Below are 18,155 nucleotides of genomic sequence, written 5' to 3'. Positions count from 1 at the left end.
GTATGCCTTTGTCTATCGTACCTGTTCAGCGCTGTTCAACCGGGTGTCATGTTGGCCATCGGTATCTTCATGAACAACGAGGTTGGGCTTGATGGACATTGGTTCACCAGAAATATCGCCACCGCCCTAGGATACTACGCTTTTCAATCCGGTGCATGTACCATTATCTCAGGCATGTAGTCCAGTATTTTCGCTTCGACTGTACTCATTCTCTCTAAATTAGATACCCACGAAGTTCTGGGTGATTTAATTACGAAAGCTCTCCTCAGAGGGGCTCTCATTGTCCTGACTACCATACACGCTCAAGATTTTCAAGATGTACCTGGAGATCGCATTCAGGGTCGTAAAACGTTGCCTATTGTAGCGCCTGTGGGGAGCAGGATAAGCATGATCCTGTTTCTCCTGACGTGGTCGATGTGGCTGGGGGCGCTGTCAACTGCGCTTTCTCATATTTTCCTGCTATCGGCTGCGGTAATAGTGGGAAGTCGCTTCCTCTTGTTTCGCAGTGTCCCTTCAGACCGTCTCTCTTACATCCTTTACAATGTGAGATGACTTTTCACCGATATTGATCGTGTACATTGCTCATTGTGTTCTTGAGGTGTGGCTTTCTTCAGCACAAATTCAACTATTCCATCGTGCTTGACAGTGAGACGGAGTTTATAAATTGGGGGCGAGTACGACTTGACTTTCCTAGTCGTTGTAGATGTCACATGGTCTCTGTGTTCTTTTAGTTCGCGGTTTGGATGAGTACATTGATAAATTGTAGAAATTAGGACAAACTTGATATAATATGGAACTATATTGCAAGCCTGTTCCGTAAAATTTCATCAGGGCCCAGATGCAATGTCAGTCGTCGTTCTGGACCACTGATCCATCACCAGGGCCTTCGATGGCGGGATGGTCTCTTCAGTCTCCGCAGCGGACTCGCTCCTCACCAATCGTCACACCCTCAACATAATCGCCAACCTTCTAGGCTTTCGCTTTGACCCGAAAAATTAGATGCCCACAGCAGCCTAGCCGAGACGCATGTCGGGATAACTACTCATTGCTTAAAGAACAGTTTCTAGGGCCTCGCCAGCCGAGGTGCTCCGCGGGGAAGTAGTGTTGCACCAATTCGCGCTGCAGCTTAGCAAAGCGCCTCTGTGAGGCCCTGATTCTCATGTGTGAACCACGGCTATTTAGCAGGGGGAGTTCCCTTTGGCAGCGGCGGGGGCTAGAGGCCATTCAGCGCTAAATCGCCGGTGAAACAGGCTAAGTAGCTTCTTAGGCATCATGTCCTCACCTCTCACCTCTTTCGAATTTCTCCCTTGCCATCATCCGGGATCAATTCATGGTTCCATAAGATGAGAAACAATATCTATTCGTACCGGTGCAGCTTAAGCCTTGCTGCTATTGGCTGACATAAGATAAAGTGTGAGTGTCTCGGCTCTCGATTCTTTATACCTTTGTTCATGGCCCAGTATTCGTCATTATGGTAGTCAGGTAAAACAGATGTTTATTGTAAATGCTACCTGCTCTATGAGCCTTGATACTCAATTTGGCTTGGTATTGACAGAGGAGACGGTACAGTTATCCGATCTATTTTGCCCTAATTCGCAGCAGAAAATCGTTTTTCCTCTTGCTGTTCAGGTGCTGAATAGCATGGCGTATTTTATCAGCCTGCCTTCTGTAAATTTAGTAGAAAGGCGATTTTGGATGCGAAACTGGTTGCCTCCTGCCGGTGTGCTTTGTCAGATATTTGACACTGCATGAGAGGAAAGACTCGGACGAGAATATCAAGTAGACAGAATCCCTCCCTTACCGGCACTGGTAGCAAGTTTGGGACTTGAAGATGCTGGAAGGGAAGACGAGGGAGGGAAGGGCTGGACTATCGGGCCCAAGCTCATGGCAGTTCGTCCGGCCATATTGGTGTTTCTCACGAGTGGTCTTTTCAATCGACCCGTGTCTGGCAGGATCGACTTAGCTGCTGTCAATGTGAGGCCGGGATCATTCGGGTTCGAGAGCGCAGGCCACGCGCAGATTCAGAAGCATCATCGTCATGGTTGAAGTTCGATGTGTAACAAGTCACACTCCTTCCCCTTATCAATTTCTTTCCTGCGTACTTATCCAGCGCAATAAGATAACGATAAGTACGACACTCAGTCGGGCACAGCGGTGGTGAAAGAACTGTGTATTGGATAGTAGACTGTACCTAATTATTGGAAATCCTCGGTGTTGCGCAGGGTAGACTCCAGGCTGGTAAGGCCAGATGGTATGAACTTGTTACTCTACAGCTCCTACAGAGCTTGTATTTACACTCCCCAGGATTATATCTAGAATCTACTACAACTTTCTCTTTCTCTCGAGCTTACTCATCAGCTCTCGGCATGATGCCAGATTGCCCTTTCTAGAACTTTCCAGCAAAATCCCAACACTAATAAGATAAGGATAAGTACGATGCTATGGAAGGAGTAAGTAAAATAAAGAGAGGAATGAAGGTATACGTACCTCAGTCGGGCACAGCAGTGGTGAAAAGACTGAGGTACATGGATATCTACAGTTATAGTCGATCGGGAAAGGACAGGAGGCATATGTATATATATGGTAAATAAGAACGAGTGACGATCGAAAGAGTGATAATCAACGAAGTAAAACACACAGGTATATGGACGGATATCCTCCAATACAGCAATGAAAATTATCATCCCTTGCTAAAACAAGCCTTTGAACATGTCTCTCAGACAAGCATCCTGTGTGGTGTATTGGTTAGTACATGCACGTCTCCGATAGGTTCAACTCCCATCTACAGGGTTTAGTATTCTGCCGACTTTTCTTTTTGCAAACCCAAAACAGCTTTTTGAGTGTTCTTCGAAGAAGCCGCTCCAGGATTCCAGGAATTTCAGCATTGTTGGCAGTATATTAATCATTGAATTCATGGCACAAGTTGCCTCAAGTCAACCATCCAAGAGGCACGATGTTACAAGGATGCTAACGAATATAATTGGCAGGTATCAGCAGTACATAGAGACTCGAATAACTGTGACAGATGCCTTTGGCCAAGGAGCCAAACATAGCCAAAACTTTTGCTTGGAAACTTAACAGAAGATTCAATCGGCTGGGGGAGAAACGTCTCCAGAGAATCCGGGAGACGGCTGAATGTGCCGAGCCTCCGCAGAAATCAATTTTCACAGTGATGAATAAACATGTTGGCTATATAGCCTAACCATAAATTGATTTGTACAAATCTCAGGAAAACATTAGCGGCTCAGGCTACACAATTGCACATTACATGTACTGAGTTCTATCAAGTTCTAACTAGCCGACCATTGAGTTCAGGTTCAGGAATCACATCCAGTACCTGTTGCCGGCGGCAGCACCGAATTTCGTGGGTGTTTTCTTCCCATTGTATATGCCTGCATACACCAGAGAGAAAAATTCCTAGCTTCATTCTATTCTAACCCACAAAATTAATGCAGCAAGAGTTAAGAGTCCGGCATAAGTAATTTTAGTAATTCTCTTGCTCAGTACTTGCCGAAATGCCTGGCTCGCGGCTTGATCCGGTCAGGAACATGTCTCCCATCAAATTTTCTGGAGAATTCTCTCCCAGCGGCCAAAAGTTGGCCGAGACTCGGCCTGGGAGGATCCGTCGGCAAAGTTGGAGTCCGTATTGAGTTTGGCTGAAGCCCGGTCGTCATCCTCGCGATCGAGTAGCACCACGTCCAACAATGAATCGAAATACTCTAACCTGGACCCGCTTCCTGCAACCGTTTACAAGGAGACTCCCTCCGCCCTGCAACGGCCATCGCATGGATTTTGCAGACGAGAAGGTGACTAGCATGGTAACCAAGCCCTCCAACGACGAGACTCGTTCAGGTATAGGCCTTGATGATAGATAAAAAATTTTGGTGTTCCAAATCGTTGCTCATTGCGGAAGGGGTCAATGCTCAGTGGGCGCAAGATTCTCCATTTTAGGAGAAGTGTCATTCGAACACGCGGCATTCAGTAAATATCTGGGTATGAATCAAAGGAAAGCGGGAAGTCGTCCCGCGAAAGCTGCTAGAGGATGACGGTAAGTTTTTTGAATAAAGGCTGTCATGCGAAACTGACTGGTGTCGTAAGGCATCTAACCTGGATACCATGTTGTAGCGAATCCATTTGCTTCAAAGATATTTTTTTCCTCGAAGTCTACTAAATTCTACTGATGGTAGCCTCACATATACTTGGATTCTTCCGCCACATAGCCAACCTGAAATGGACTTTTTCACGAACGACGTCATCACGTCATTTTTTGTCGAAGGTTTTCCGTATATAATAATGGGTGCAAGATTGCTAATGTTGATTTCTTTTCTCCGATCTCTACAACCATGTCCAACGATATCGAGCAGAATTGCACCATGGTGAGTCCAGCTTCGTTCCTCGAGCATCGCCGTTGAGCGGTTTGCTTTCAGATACAGGCTTTCGAGGCGAACTCTGAAGGAGATTACCTCCACTGGAGGAGAATTGTGGATGTATTGCCAGAGCTCGCTGACATAGGGATAACCGCTATGTGGTTGCCTCGTATGTCCTCGAAAATGCCTTGGCCATTTGATATTAACATTTCCGTCAGATCCTGCAAAGGCGATTGGCGAGGAGTCTGGCTACGACGTGTTCAATTTGTATAACCTCGACCACGTTGATCATCAACTCTCGATGGGGACCAAGTATGGCACAAAACGGGAGTTATTGCGCGCTATCAAGAAGGCTAAGAGGCACGGAATTGTTACATACATTGACGCGGTGATAATGCAAGCGTACGTGAGCGCCTTTCGTTTTCTTCTTGTCACTAACCGATGTGCAGATTGTGCACAGAGAGAACCGAGAAACCTGCTACTACTAAGGTAGTTGTTACTGAGGTAGATCCTACTGAGGTAGATCCTGATGATAGAACCGAAGAGGTCTCCGGTATCGTCGGTACCAAAGTGCGTGCTCGCCAACGTTCCGGCCTCTTTTTCTAACCACGGTTATTAGGATTGGGCATCCATTCGTTTGCCCGGGAGACATGAAAAGGTAGGGTGCCTGACATCATCTTCGTAAACTAAACAACGCGTTTACGCGCTATCTCAGTACAGCCTGGATAAGTTGAACTTCGACGACCTTAGGCGCTTGGATTATGGTGCCGGTATGGACTGGGCACAGAGCGTCGTCGCCGAGAGTAGCCAGCATGGCCAGTTGAGTGAGTGAATATCATCACTTTGATGATTTCGATCTCACTGTCGTGTAGTGAGTGCGGATACCGGCGACAACTATCCATTTGAATGGGATATGATCGACTGGGGGAATTGGATTATCAAGGAGACCGGTGCTGTTGGATTCAGATTTGGCCCCATCAAGGTAGTGGGAACTCTCAGTTACATGCTGTGAAGCTCATTCATGATCGTAGCACATGGACTGCCACTTCGTAGCCGATTTCATCAAGTCTGTACGAGAGAACGCCAATGATCCTAATCTGTTCGCTGTTGGAGAGTATTGTAAGGATGACTTGAGCGACTCGGAGGAGGACTTGGAGGAGTACTTGGATTCTCTGGGGACGCAGGTTCGTCAACCGTAGTATCAGATTGAATGTGATAAGGCTCATGGCATATTTCAGTTCAGTATATTCGACACTTTGTTACATTACAACTTCAAGGAAGCCGGAGATAGAGCAGAAGAATATGATATGCGAGCGATTTGGGACTCTACGATTGTCCAGAAGAGACACACCGTTGCGGTAACGCTCGTCGACAATCATGAGTATGTTCCGGTTCCTTCATAAGTTCGTATTCTGATGGTTTTCTAGTACTGTAAGCATTGTAGCAATCACTTTATTCATCCTTTTTCTGAGAGATCTATGTGCTACAGCAAGTCGGTCAGAAACTGGAAAGCTGGGTATCGCCGGCGTTCAAGCCCCTTGCGTATGCTTTGATCTTGCTGCGACCATCTGGATATCCGTAAGCCTTGGCTACCTCTTTGTAATCATCATCTGATTCTCCTTTGATGTAGATGCGTCTTCTGGGGTGACTTGTGTGGCACGAAAGGAGATAATCCCCAGCAACCGGTACCTCGGCTTGATATTATGATTCGTGCGCGCAAGCTTTACGCGTACGGCGAGCTGAGGGATTACTGGGACCACATGAACTGTGTGGGGTGGGTAAGAATGGGCAAGAGTGATGAAGGACAAGCTGGATGCGCTGTTGTCTTGTGTAACGGGTCTAGTGAAGGGTTTGTGATAATTTCACGACCGTGATATTTTCTTGGGCTGATTGATTATTAGATCAAAGCGTATGGACGTCGGCAAGGTGAGTTACATCATTTCAATTGTTCCGGTGGTTACTGATAATTAGCAGGAACACGCTGGTGAAAAGTGGAAAGACTTAATGGGGTGGTACCAGGGCGAAATCGTCATTGAAGATGATGGATGGGCGGAGTTCAAGTGTTCTGCTCGAAGTGTTAGTATTTGGGTGAAAGTTGGGGCCAGGGAGGAATGAAGTGATACCTTTAGACTTAGAGACAACGGCATTAGATATAGATATCAGATTGTCTCGTCGGCACCGACTTGTAGATACATAGATTTACACTAGGAGAAAATAAATGTCATTTATATATATTTGGTCCATTCTGGACGGCGATCTTACCTATGGAGGCAGACATTCCGAAGAATTGAATATTCATTGAGGGGTCTGTGTGAAAGAAACGTAGTTACGTAGGATAATTTACGGAGAGGTTATTTTGCAAGTGAAAGATACTGAAGGACCCTCAGATATCAGCCCGGGTTATTAAAGCTTGACAGTAGCACGTCTCCTTGGTGAGTGAAGAGAGTGGGATTGAATTTCGTGGCTTTGCTGGCCATTTGGCAACCTCGGATCTCTTCTCGTGCGCTCGCAGTCCCAAAATCCGTTGACGGATGCTCATCCTTGCGTGGCTTACCATAGACGCTGTATATTACTATTGAACTTTCCTCTTAATTGTCAGACAGCTTGAGGTTCCATCTCCATTAATACATATAACATTACACATGACAATTAGACGCGATCCCCAAGTGAAACTCGGTCTCCCTCAAGCACCAGTGGCAGCAATGCGCGAATTGGCATCAGCCTGAGTAGTACACGCGATGGACTGCGAAGACGGGTTAGGATGAGAAATCAAAAAACTAAGGAGAAGGGTGACATACCGTTCCGGCCTTGTTCACGAGCGGTAGGGCAAAGCACTGCGTACCCCCGGCGCACTGGGTGATGGTGAACTGACTGCCGACGCATTGGGCGAACCCATCGTCGACGCAGGCCTCGTCCCCGGTGGTGCATGGGGACGATGGAGTCAGAGTGGCGAACTGCGCGTTGAGAGCCTTGGCATCTTCTCCGTTTTGTAATTGGAAGCCTGTGGTGGAGGCGGAGGCGCTTGCGGCTGAGGCAATTGAGGTGCTGCCTGCTGCACCGTTGTTGGCGGCAACGGCGGCGGACACAGTGCTGGCGGCAGCGGCGGCGGACACAGAGCCGGTGGCAGTGGAGGAACCGGTGGGTTGGGAGGAACCGGTGACAGCGGCAGAGCCGGTGGAGTTGGAGGAGCTTGAGTTAGTAGAACTGGGTGTCAGGGGTTAGTGAGAGGAGAGATGAGGATGATGTTCGACGTACCCGACACCAGGATTAGTGACAAGGGTATTCAACTGGACACCGTCGGGAACTGGACCGTCGGGTTTGGCAGGGCACGAGCCGGCAGGATTGACAGCGGTCAATCCGAGAGGAACGTTACCGGTCTGGTCGCCACTAAACTTGGTAAAATCGGATCCTGCAAACTGGCAGTGGAACAGCCCGTTGAGTTCAGAGTTCTTTGGCGCAGTCTGACAGTAGGGTACTTGTAAACTGTCGGGCTGAATGAAGGTGTTAGAGGAGGATTTAAGGAGGAGGACAATACGAAGCTCACGGCATTGCGAGGCTGTTGAACGAACAGCTGGGTCAACCTGATCATCTCGGCGTTACTGCTAAGTTGTTTGGCGAGGTCGATCATCTGGTCGGCCGCGTTTTGTTGGTCGCAGTTGGCTCCAGCAGCCAAGAGACTCGTAAAAGCTGTTTGGGACAGTGGGTTGCATTGAGTCGAGCCACCCGCGGTAAGCTGAAAGAATGGCTGAGATGAGATGATACCGTGGGATATGAGAGAACTCACGCATGCTTGTTCCCAATCCGCTGTGGAATCCGCGATGATTTGAGCGATACGCTTTTGGAGAGGAAGCGCTGATGAGAGTGCGATCGACGCAGAAAGAACGAGAAGAGGGTTGAAGTGAACCATGGCAAAGCTTGAGAAGAGATTGAACGGTTGAAAGAAGGTAGTGTGGAGCGCCGGGCTCAAAGAAAGTGCAGAGAGATAGAAATGGAGGAGAAAGGGAGAGGAACCTGATGCGCTTGAAAAAAAAAAGCAAACACAAGAGGACATTTATATAGGTGCGTGGAAGGAAAATCTAAATCTGGAATCACGGAAACGGGTGGTGACTAAAGTCGGAGAAGGATTGAATTGGCACATGATCGCATGTTCGGCATCGCCCCAACGTAAGGGCCTTTTTTTGTTTTGAGATGAATGACGGTTGGTTGGGAGGTTACGTTGTCATTGTACAAGCACTCACATTGACAGGAACTGTCCAGTATGCATCGACTAGATGGTCAATGAATGATGTTGCCCTTCAAGACGATCGCAGGACGAAATAGCTATTGAAGAACGGGGGAAGTGGCATGGGGTGCGATCGCCGGGAATGTAGAAGCCAATAGTCGGAGGAACAGGACGGTTCCTTCGTTTCAGTTCCTTGCACGAGCCGATAACAAACGCGTGCGTTGTAATGTGTCCGCGTAGGCTAGGAAATCGATAACAGGAGATGGAACATCGCATTGTGCACAACGCGATCAAGCTTCAACGATATCTGCATTGAACTGGAAGCGACTATCACCAGATTTCCTTCCCGCGGGGAAACAAAGAACAATGGAATGTTGGTTATATCATTCCTCGGTCACCGAAATGACCGGTGCTGGTGAACAATAACCGACTTGGTCTTGGTCTCCAGTGTTGATGTTATGCAGTTGAGAGAACAAAGGAACTCCAAGGTTTCGAAGGGTGGTATATATAGATCATGGTCCTTGTTGATCAAGATGAAGTGGAACCGCAACCGTGGCATTCAAGATCATAACGTTGGATGAGCCCATGGGTCGGATCCTGCGAAGAACAGGCTTTATTTCATGAAACAGAGAGGTGACTTGTTGCTCGGATCACTTAGTACGGTTCATGCGTATTACAGATCGTATCTCGAGCTCACCATATGACAGCCAAGTTTCCTTGTTTACTGTCGCATTCTTGACGATGCAAAGATTCAAACCATTGTCCGCGTTAATGAGCAGGCGGTGTACAAGACAGATGAAGGGAAGGTGTCGTTGTTTGGCTGCACGGTCACGTTGGGTCTGCTGCCAAATAACGCCACATTCACACGTTTTCCCATTCCTCCATGGCGGAGGCGACATTCAAGGACATTCCTGAATTATTCGAGGTTTGTCCAATTTTTTTGAGCTGTTGGGGTGTATCTGAACAATATTTCCAGGTTGAACTAGGGGAATCGCTGACAGCAAGAACGGAGAGCCTCGGTGAGCAAAACCACCAACGAGATGAACATTGCTGACGACGACGGTGACAGCCACGTTCCGCGAACTAGGTCCTCCAGATCTCTGCCATGTTGTCAAGAGCAACGGAAAGAGCGCCCATCGAGACGTATGTGTCAGGAGTTTTGCAGTGAACGTGTCTCATTCCCTTACAGCTTGGATCGTATCACTACATTTCCGGCGTCGACGCCTCTTCATCCGCCTCGCTGGCAGCGTACATCAATTCGTTAACGTATGCAATTGAAGATACTTCCGCCTGGTTTGCAAAAACTGCCGCCTGGAAGGTCAGAAATGGATGTTACTGGTGAGCAACAACTGCCTGCGGCTGCGGGCACAGCTCATGTCGCATGTCCTTTTTAGCTGCTTCAATGCCTTCTCCCGCGTAGATATTCGTGTTGATGTCAAGATTCCCGGTGGCGTCAAGGCGTATGTGATTGACTTGAGAGGGGAGCGGTGCGTCGAATTCGTAGTTTTCAATTTCTAATAGCGTTGATGTTGGACATTAGACATGAAGCGACCTCGGAAATCTGGCAGGAAACCTATGTGTCGGCCCTGTTACGGTCCATATTGTATTCGGACGATCCCACGTATTGGTTGGACGCCTATCGCAAGCTTGACCCGATAACTTCATTGGAGGCCGAAATTAGGTTCCTTCAGGCGGCGGAAAGTCTGTTCACGAAAGGTTCGTGTCCTTTGTATTCTTTCTACAACCGACATTGATGGTCAATCAGGCTGGCAAGTTGGATCCGACCCAGAGATACAGGTAGCGACTATCGTCTCAAATCACTTGACGGCGGGGATCATGAAGTATTTTGGAGACAGTGGACGCTTTCAGCAAGCTGCTAATCTGTTCGAGAAGATTGCTGCACGAGAACCCGAGGTTGCATCACTGCTGGCACGGAGCTATATTGGCATGAGTGCGTGTCTTTTTTTCAGTGCTAGGGGTCGTCAAAATAATCTGACTATCGTAGACGAGGAAGTCAAGGCGGTCCAGATTATTGCAGCAGCGATGAAAGAAACACCCCAATCCTACACACTCCTTCACGTTCAGTGCGATTTCTTGCGCTCGAAAGGCAAATTTGATTGGGCACTAAAGCTTGCTCGCCAAGCCGTGAATTGTGCTCCAAGCGAGTTCGTGACATGGGAAAAGCTAACAGAGCTCTACCTTGACCTTGGCCAATTCGAGTCTGCCCTTCTGACCCTCAACTCTTGTCCAATGTTCACATTCAACGGACGGGACGCCCACCGGAGTCTGACTCCGTCTCGGATTCATCTACCCTTCCAGCGACAAATTGGTGAGATCCTCCCGGAACGAGTCAAAACTGAGGACGACGATGCTGATCCTGCACTACAACGCCTACCTTCCCCTGGGCTTCGTGGAACCTGGGCTCGGGCATACTCACTCCTCACACGACTGGTTTCGCAGATTGGTTGGGATGAGCTGCTCAAGACGAGGAGCAGTGTGTTCGTTATGGAAGAGGAATATCGGATGCAGAAGGCGCAAGGAGACATCCTCCACTCTACAAACGGCAACTCGAGTACAGCAATCCACGAAGATGGCAGTGTCCAAACACCAACAAGCCTTGATAATGCGTCAACGCGTGGGATGGTATCGCTCGATAGCCCCAGTCAGGACTCTATGAAGAAGAATGGATCTCTGGAAGCAACCATTCCGACGATCCGGATCTCAACAGAGTCCGACCGGGATATCAGAGAAGCGGAAAGAAAAGAGGCCGAAGATGGGGACAAGGAGATTTCGCCAGTGGCTGTCAATGGGAATGGGACCCCACATCATGTGTTGAAGGAAGCGCATGACCTGGAGAGGCCCGTCCAAGCGGCCGCAGGTGAAGGTGACAAGAAGGAGGACGATACAGCGTCTCCCGGCTTGCCTCCGGAGCCATTCTCTTTTAGCAACAAGCGGTTGTGCGAACGGTGGTTGGATAATCTATTCATGGTACTATACGAGGTAAGTTTGGAGCGTTATCTTGCTTTCCGACGTTTTCTCATGACTGGCTGTAGGATCTACGCGTGTGGACGATATTTAGGGCAGAAGTTGCTCATTTCAAGACGCAGCACGTCGCCTACCGGAAGACAGGGTACGAATGGGAAATTCTGGGTGACCTTGGGATGCGATTACACCACAAGGAGGAGGCCAAGGAGGCGTACCAGCGGTGTTTGGATGCTCCACGGTATTCGCAGAAGCCGTGGGCAAAATTGATGGAGATGTATGCGGAGGAGGGCGACATACAGCGGTCAATACAGACAGCTATACGTGTGGCTGCATATCAATATGCAGATTATACGGAGATGACGGTGGGTAACACTTTCTTAATGTTTTGGTTGGATCAAGGGGTATTGATGTCCTCGTAGTACCCCACGCAGATCGCTCGAAGCTTCTTCAAGCTAGGCCAAATCCACGGTCACGCCAAGATCTCAAATACCCTTATAAGCATGGGGTTGCCTGAGTCTATTTACAAAATTATGGACAGTTATCTGCAGTATGGTAAAACCTTCAAGGTGGAAGGGTATGATTTCTGATTCCTTTTTTTATATTTCCTTTGCATGTCTTTATTCTCACATGTAATCTTGTTATTTGAGCCTCATGGATATATATTTCTCGCTGTTGGTCGACGCTGGAGGAAGAGTCTAGAAGGATAATCCGCTCTCGACACCCCTGGTTGCCATCTTCCTCTGATTGGAGATGAAGCGAAGCGGAAATTGAATGCTTTCCCGAGTGCCTAAGATGGGGCACGGCTAATCCGGTCCGAATGACGTCCAAAAGAGGCGATTGGTCGACGTAAACAGTTTTTCTGCCACAAAGTCTAATAATTGCCCCATCGACCCTTGACTTGATTTCGTACCACCATGTCCCGTTCCCCGCCTATTCATCGTTTCTCGTCGTCGAGCTCCAAGGAGCAGCAGGACCTCTTCAATGCGTGCGAGGCTGAGGAAGAGAGGCGCATTAATCTGCTCTCGCGGAAACTGGAGAAGGTGCGTCGTCCCTCAGTGACTCGATGGTGACGGACAACTGATGGACACGACGGTAGTTACGCGAAGAGAAGATTGAGCTCGAGAATACCCTCGAGGCGGAATCTGAATCTCATGTGAACAGGCTGTCGAGGCAGCTGACGGCGGCCCTGCTTGGACAACATGAGAATGGTGCGAGCTCGTCGACGCCGGGGAGGGCTGCCGCGTTGTTGAGTGATCCGAGCGTGGAAACGATCTTGGAGTCGCTCCGCCGTGAGAATGAGCAACTAAGGAACCGCCTCGTTGACACTGAACGAGACTTCATTCGAGTGTCGAGGCTGAACGATATATACCGGGAGGAGCTTATTGAGCATAGAATGCGCGTGAGTGACGGAAGGCTTTTTCATGGCGCGGATTTGTTCTGAATCTCCCTCATTGTAGCTGGGTGTGCCCGTTGACAACCTCGTAGGACTGCATTCAGCAGATCCGTTCTCTCAGCCAATACATCGCAAACCCTCGTACTCGCAGACTTCGCCATCTAACTCTGTCCTCCATATCCCTACCCACCGGCCGTCGACGCAAATTCCAATAGCCAGACCATCGTCTATCAGACGAGTAAATACAAACCCTTCTTCTTCTGAACAGCTCTCTGAAGCTCAGTCTCCCGAATCTCCCGAATCTCCGTATCCACCATCACCGCTGATGTCGACGAACAACGCCAGCGTCGTGAGCAATAACACGAATATGACGAGCCCACCCACGTCGCTGTCGGTAAACCCGGCAGCGACCTTTGCTACGCCGTCAAGGGGCCTCTCGTATCCCTCTGTTCCACCGCCATCGTTGTCTTCGTCGTTTGGTTCTCCGGTAGTCACGTACCATCGAGATCATTCTCTGTCTCCGGTTGAACCTCTGAGCCGGAGGAGTTCCAGTGCGCGAAGGGGGAGCTATGATTGGCAGACCGGTCCCAGCAGGAGTCGGAGTCATAGCCGGCGGGCGAGCGTCGAGCGTGGGGGCAGAGTCGCTGAGACGGGAACTCTTGTTCCGCGGAGCAGGGCTGATAGTCATAATTTGCCTGCAACAACGGAGGGTGACGAGATCTTTGCTGTTGAGCCATAATTATCTGGCAGTCGTCGGAGCCATCAAGATCGTGATGAACAGAAACCTTGAGCTTGTATGGATGGGCAGAACACTCGGAGGCCCTGCTTTTTTGATGCCCTTGCGTGTTGTTTATCATTGTACATGTATTTCTTTCATACTTCTGCAGAGGACTTGGTGTTTCTTTTTTTTTAATCTCCCCAATAGTGTACATTGATAATGCATACGATACCTTCTTCATTACATGCAATGTAGCTTATATCCAACAATCAGCACTTATCATGCGCACTGAACAGTTTTTCATTATGGGGGCCGGTATAAATTGAGTAACGAAGCTAGTCCTTGAATGAAGAGTTTCATTTTGAGGTGGTTTGTACTACAATGGGAATATTCGTCCCTCTGTACTCATATCACTATATAATTGGCCGTGTTTTCGAAAACTGAGCAAGGGATGCCTAAGATAAAATCTGCGGAGATCTTCCTTTTAAATAAAAGCCGTTAATCCTTTCTGTGCTTGTTTGATGGAATGTTTGTGTGCTTTGTTTTTTCACATTTCACTTGTCAAGAAAGGGTTGAGCCCCAAATAGGGCAGGGCGCAGACCCCGACCGTACATGACTTGGAAGGGGATGTCGACGAAAGTGGGTTTCATGAGAAGAGTCATGGCAGAGTTCATCACCTTATATGAATCGGACATCTTGCAAGTCATTGAGTACGACTCAGCGATCAGTGCCTCACCTTCCAGCGTTACTCTCCAAGACAAAAGAGATATCCACTTGCTGGTATTCGATGAACTCGTCCATCAGCCATAGGTCGCATAGTTCTTCGACACCATATCCGTTACGGAGCTTCTCTTCTGACATCTTCCACCACAAAATCCGACAGCCCGCCGCCGACCTCATATGTTTGCTGTCCAAGTGGCATTTACAGCGGAAAAGATCGCGCGAGCTCGTAATGGATTCCGTTACTCACTGACTATTGAATTGACCTGTTAGATGTTAAAATCACCGGAGACAAATTACCGGTGCATTAGATTGCACCGCTTCGTATTTAGCGCGCGCCAGGATTATCGAGGCACCTAAATGGCCGTTGATCATCATCATCAGCGGTTATGAATGTCCCCCGGATGAATTGGGCAATGGGTTGACGATCGCCGGGCCGGGGTACTTTGAGGGTTATTTCCAGCATGACAACCCAGGACGCGTGCGTCGTTCTGGGATAATGCGACTTCGGCATTGTGTATAAACACGATGAGATGAAGCAAAAATAATGAGTAATGGAGCACACGTTTGTGAAAGGTTGGGCGCTAAACGCCCCAGCTCATCGCCGACCTATTTTCGACCGCAGATGAAGGTCATCGGCTGGCCGTAAGACAAGGGCACGTAGGACCGACTCGGTTGTTCACGCTGGGTAGCGAAGAACGTGAGGGTGCCATGCATTTATGATCCACGTGCGCTATGGATTTCGTACTGGCTTCTGATCTTGAGGTAGACCCACGTTCTTGCTTGAAATAGATAGGCCATCAGATATCTGTGGTTTGCCTCGAGAACAGTATCGCACTCTTGTACATTGTACGCCGTTCCACTGAACTTGTAGACTTTGTGCGACGCCGACGGGGTGCAATGATGTCGAGTCGGACAGACTACGGTGAGGGATGTTGGATGAACGCAAGGATGGATGGATATCTGGTCCATTTTTCCAAGACTGATGGTTCGGTGTGGGTATACAAGCTCGGGCTATTTTATAATTTGAGCACTGACATATGCATGAAACAAATAACATTCTTACCCTGTACATTATAATTAAATCATCCCACCTCTAGTCTTCAGGGATCGTGCTCTTCAGCAAAGACTTTGTCGCTGTCGATGCAAAAGTGCTTGGTGATCTAAAGGCTATGATCGAGACCCTAATAGATGTTGTAAGCGACCCCATTGCTTTCACTCGTCCCCGTGTGCACTCTGAACCCCAGCTGTTTGAGAGCCGCAATGGACAACCGGGGGCGATTCAACGTTATGATGCGGTCTTTCAACCCGTGACCAATAAAAATGCGAATAGATGTAGCATGCGGAGTTATATTCTGCTTTACAATCAGCGACAAAAATGGAACAGATGAAAATAAAACGTGCCTTCTTCAGTGGTTCTTCGACTTCCGTTTAGCATTACGATGCTGCCACCTAGCTTCTCCTTGATCATGAACAAGGATACACTGCGGCCTGGCTCAATCCGCCGAAAACAAACGATCCGAGTCGCGTCAATGCCACTGTCAATTTCGGTCTGCATCCATTGGAAAAAGGGAGTCGATGGACTTCCTTGATTCCCAGCTCGTCCTCCGCTTGCATTGGCTTGGAACTCAGCGATATGAAAACATTTGGATATCCGACACGTGCATATTTAATGGTGTTGCCATGATGCAGGTATGACTCTTCCGCCACTGATTGCAACTGGACGTCCTGGGCTGTAGAGCTGCATTGAGTTCCAGCTTCGAGAAGCAAGAAGCATTAGCTGAACTTATACATACATAAGGGATGAACCCACTCGACGTGACTCAATGTGGGGTCGGAGATGACATACGGGGCTATTGGCCTCATGCCATTCCCCGAGTCGCCCAATCCCTGTATAAAGTTTCATCCAGTGGAAACTCAAAATACGCTCGCATGCATCAGGACTATGGTCACTGTATGCTTGGTCTTTGCAGGAATAGTCAGGAAACTGTTGGCGTTGAATCGGAGATCTACGTTGGTGTCCCTAGTCGAGTCAAAACATGGCTTCGAAGGAAATGATTTACTAATTCACTCGGCAGGCTAAACTTGACGACGAAGACGGAAGCTATACGAATAAAGAGATCGAGAACCGCAGGGAACTTGAAGAATGTTATCGTAGACGAGCTTTATTTGGACTGAAACAAGCACGTCCGCGAAAAGGCTGACCAGCATAAATAAGCCTTACTTAGATGGCGAGGACAGAAAACTGACTTTTCTGGGGGGGGAAAATCCCCGCATTTGGCGCGATGCGTCGCACTTCGTACCGGCGGTAAGATCGTGGTGGTGGACATCCATTTAAGTTATGGGAGCGTCTCCAAAACTTCCTGGCATATACTTATTATATTCTTCTATCCCCCTATCATGGTTCCTGTTCATATCCTCATTATGAATGGGATATATTTTTATAGGACTCTAAAAAGGCATTGAAACTGTTCAGGCAAAAAAAGCCCATATATGCTTTTTTTCAAAAGAAAATCGAGCTTCGGATTACCCGTTAAATGTCTGCGATAGACGAAAGTACGAAAAAAAACTCACCTGGATAGAGTATGCAGAGCGACCCAAGCACCATTGCTCCGCCAGAATACATCGTTACCGCAACCCAACTCCCCCCCCTGATGCCGAGAAAATCGCACCGGCTATGGGGGAGCCCGTCAACTGTCCTTAAAAACGGAAAGGTTGAGAAAGGTGCATAAAGTACGGGGGTCAAGACCGCTCACCCGGAGAGTTCGCCAATATCATTAATAGTTGACAAACCTTCGACGCCAAAGTCAGGCATAGGCTAAGAGGAAAGCAGCAACATATTATCGATCTCCTAGACCTCCTGACAGGTAACGTCGTAAAATTCATTAGCTGTTTCGAGGTGAGGATTCGATGCTATCACCGAAACACCGAAGGAAACTCACGAAATTTTGCAGGCTACCGCCTAAACTGAGAATACTTAGACAGATATCAAGGAAGACCCCATTGGAGAGGCACCTAATAACATTTCAGAAAAGCGAGAATCAAGGAGAAGGGGGATTTCTAACTCTGTCCTAGGCCTTTATGACCATGCAGGATACATATAGACTCGGCACTCAATGTTATTAATGCAGCCTTCACGCTCATCGAGTCCGGCCAGAACAACAAAGAAGATCAAAATGGTTGGTCAGTGTCCGACGCTGATACTTGCACCTACGTAAGTGGCCTGATTAAGTCGCAAAACAAGCTCAATACAATCCTGCGGTACTCACCAGTAAGCTCCCAGCAAGACGTCTATCGGCAGTTGCTGTTTTTACGGCATACTGAGAAATACCTGGATAAACAGTCCATTCGTTTATTACAGAAGGGATGAACGGACTGCATGCAGAGCTCGCCTAGTTTACGGAACCTCTCCTCCGGCTGTACAGTCTGACAGTCTGACAACAGTTACAAAGACAGTCGGGTACCAGCAGATTTTGGTAAAAAATCGGCGAAGCAGACGGTGTCGTTGTTGCCACTAGAACGCTGGCCGCGTGGCCGCGGCCACGGCTATCCTAAACAATGACCAGAAGCTCTGGCCAGCGTGCGTGAAAAACAGCACGCATATATGCCACGGATACGGTCAGAAAGCGATTTTCTTCATCATAGTACTGGCAGGTCAGGCTAAGGTGGAGGTCGACGTCGACTGCGCATATATGCTGGAATAATACCATTTCATCGTCGTGTCAGACGAAGTAAAGGAGCCGGCGGTGG

General features: G+C 48.4%; 10 protein-coding genes across 10 annotated transcripts; 7 read left to right on the top strand and 3 right to left on the bottom strand.

Moving 5' to 3' along the window:
* Nucleotides 1-48: 48 nt before the first annotated feature.
* Nucleotides 49-1,340, top strand: BT62DRAFT_1081756 (uncharacterized protein; the record flags this gene model as incomplete). The annotated part of the gene is made up of 5 exons (XM_043179706.1): nt 49-157; nt 224-543; nt 615-674; nt 832-845; nt 882-1,340. 5 exons carry the CDS (start codon nt 49-51, stop codon nt 997-999), a joined length of 621 nt encoding a protein of 206 aa, XP_043032687.1. The 3' UTR covers nt 1,000-1,340.
* BT62DRAFT_939225 (uncharacterized protein) lies at nt 945-1,340 on the bottom strand. Its single transcript, XM_043187683.1, has one exon. It carries the CDS (start codon nt 1,222-1,224, stop codon nt 1,039-1,041), a length of 186 nt encoding a protein of 61 aa, XP_043032688.1. The 5' UTR covers nt 1,225-1,340; the 3' UTR covers nt 945-1,038.
* A 178-nt stretch (nt 1,341-1,518) lies between these two features.
* Nucleotides 1,519-2,046, top strand: BT62DRAFT_1081755 (uncharacterized protein; the record flags this gene model as incomplete). Its single annotated transcript, XM_043179705.1, has 2 exons — nt 1,519-1,720; nt 1,781-2,046. 2 exons carry the CDS (start codon nt 1,519-1,521, stop codon nt 2,044-2,046), a joined length of 468 nt encoding a protein of 155 aa, XP_043032686.1.
* Nucleotides 2,047-3,515: 1,469 nt separating this feature from the next.
* BT62DRAFT_1014276 (uncharacterized protein) lies at nt 3,516-3,814 on the top strand (the record flags this gene model as incomplete). The annotated part of the gene is made up of 2 exons (XM_043178187.1): nt 3,516-3,539; nt 3,587-3,814. The coding sequence occupies 2 exons, from the start codon at nt 3,516-3,518 to the stop codon at nt 3,812-3,814; spliced, it is 252 nt and encodes an 83-aa protein (XP_043032685.1).
* Nucleotides 3,815-4,343: 529 nt separating this feature from the next.
* Nucleotides 4,344-6,482, top strand: BT62DRAFT_1014275 (putative alpha-amylase; the record flags this gene model as incomplete). The annotated part of the gene is made up of 14 exons (XM_043178186.1): nt 4,344-4,376; nt 4,428-4,536; nt 4,586-4,769; nt 4,817-4,937; nt 4,987-5,025; nt 5,083-5,191; nt 5,240-5,349; nt 5,399-5,551; nt 5,606-5,748; nt 5,795-5,807; nt 5,857-5,945; nt 5,998-6,216; nt 6,269-6,293; nt 6,342-6,482. The coding sequence occupies 14 exons, from the start codon at nt 4,344-4,346 to the stop codon at nt 6,480-6,482; spliced, it is 1,488 nt and encodes a 495-aa protein (XP_043032684.1).
* Nucleotides 6,483-7,050: 568 nt separating this feature from the next.
* On the bottom strand, nt 7,051-8,274 carry BT62DRAFT_924873 (uncharacterized protein; the record flags this gene model as incomplete). Its single annotated transcript, XM_043184672.1, has 5 exons — nt 7,051-7,110; nt 7,166-7,556; nt 7,623-7,858; nt 7,912-8,100; nt 8,152-8,274. 5 exons carry the CDS (start codon nt 8,272-8,274, stop codon nt 7,051-7,053), a joined length of 999 nt encoding a protein of 332 aa, XP_043032683.1.
* Nucleotides 8,275-9,453: 1,179 nt separating this feature from the next.
* Nucleotides 9,454-12,257, top strand: BT62DRAFT_1081751 (chaps-domain-containing protein). Its single transcript, XM_043179704.1, has 10 exons — nt 9,454-9,514; nt 9,566-9,608; nt 9,659-9,732; nt 9,779-9,927; nt 9,984-10,076; nt 10,130-10,305; nt 10,355-10,540; nt 10,595-11,589; nt 11,643-11,936; nt 11,994-12,257. The coding sequence occupies exons 1-10, from the start codon at nt 9,473-9,475 to the stop codon at nt 12,159-12,161; spliced, it is 2,220 nt and encodes a 739-aa protein (XP_043032682.1). The 5' UTR covers nt 9,454-9,472; the 3' UTR covers nt 12,162-12,257.
* A 160-nt stretch (nt 12,258-12,417) lies between these two features.
* Nucleotides 12,418-13,983, top strand: BT62DRAFT_989601 (uncharacterized protein). Its single transcript, XM_043190168.1, has 3 exons — nt 12,418-12,614; nt 12,671-12,973; nt 13,032-13,983. The coding sequence occupies exons 1-3, from the start codon at nt 12,489-12,491 to the stop codon at nt 13,704-13,706; spliced, it is 1,104 nt and encodes a 367-aa protein (XP_043032681.1). The 5' UTR covers nt 12,418-12,488; the 3' UTR covers nt 13,707-13,983.
* Nucleotides 13,984-14,297: 314 nt separating this feature from the next.
* On the top strand, nt 14,298-15,128 carry BT62DRAFT_1014271 (uncharacterized protein; the record flags this gene model as incomplete). The annotated part of the gene is made up of 4 exons (XM_043178185.1): nt 14,298-14,412; nt 14,490-14,634; nt 14,697-14,886; nt 15,003-15,128. 4 exons carry the CDS (start codon nt 14,298-14,300, stop codon nt 15,126-15,128), a joined length of 576 nt encoding a protein of 191 aa, XP_043032680.1.
* Nucleotides 15,129-15,589: 461 nt separating this feature from the next.
* On the bottom strand, nt 15,590-16,739 carry BT62DRAFT_1014270 (uncharacterized protein; the record flags this gene model as incomplete). Its single annotated transcript, XM_043178184.1, has 6 exons — nt 15,590-15,760; nt 15,891-16,146; nt 16,219-16,295; nt 16,359-16,414; nt 16,477-16,568; nt 16,630-16,739. The coding sequence occupies 6 exons, from the start codon at nt 16,737-16,739 to the stop codon at nt 15,590-15,592; spliced, it is 762 nt and encodes a 253-aa protein (XP_043032679.1).
* Nucleotides 16,740-18,155: the final 1,416 nt, after the last annotated feature.

The sequence above is a fragment of the Guyanagaster necrorhizus genome (assembly GCF_019112545.1).
Source record: "Guyanagaster necrorhizus MCA 3950 unplaced genomic scaffold BT62scaffold_88, whole genome shotgun sequence".
Taxonomy (NCBI): domain Eukaryota; kingdom Fungi; phylum Basidiomycota; class Agaricomycetes; order Agaricales; family Physalacriaceae; genus Guyanagaster; species Guyanagaster necrorhizus.
Note: the sequence above shows the minus strand (reverse complement) of the source record. Positions and strands in the feature narration are given on the sequence as shown.

Bases quoted from the DNA above. Each gene is read 5' to 3' on its own strand.
- BT62DRAFT_939225 (XM_043187683.1), bottom strand. From the start codon at position 1,224: ATGGCCTCTAGCCCCCGCCGCTGCCAAAGGGAACTCCCCCTGCTAAAT.
- BT62DRAFT_1081751 (XM_043179704.1), top strand. From the start codon at position 9,473: ATGGCGGAGGCGACATTCAAGGACATTCCTGAATTATTCGAG. The intron at 9,733-9,778 runs GTATGTGTCAGG...ATTCCCTTACAG, and splicing joins GAAAGAGCGCCCATCGAGAC to CTTGGATCGTATCACTACAT. The intron at 11,590-11,642 runs GTAAGTTTGGAG...GACTGGCTGTAG, and splicing joins TATTCATGGTACTATACGAG to GATCTACGCGTGTGGACGAT.
- BT62DRAFT_989601 (XM_043190168.1), top strand. From the start codon at position 12,489: ATGTCCCGTTCCCCGCCTATTCATCGTTTCTCGTCGTCGAGCTCCAAG. The intron at 12,615-12,670 runs GTGCGTCGTCCC...ACACGACGGTAG, and splicing joins TCTCGCGGAAACTGGAGAAG to TTACGCGAAGAGAAGATTGA. The intron at 12,974-13,031 runs GTGAGTGACGGA...CCCTCATTGTAG, and splicing joins TTATTGAGCATAGAATGCGC to CTGGGTGTGCCCGTTGACAA.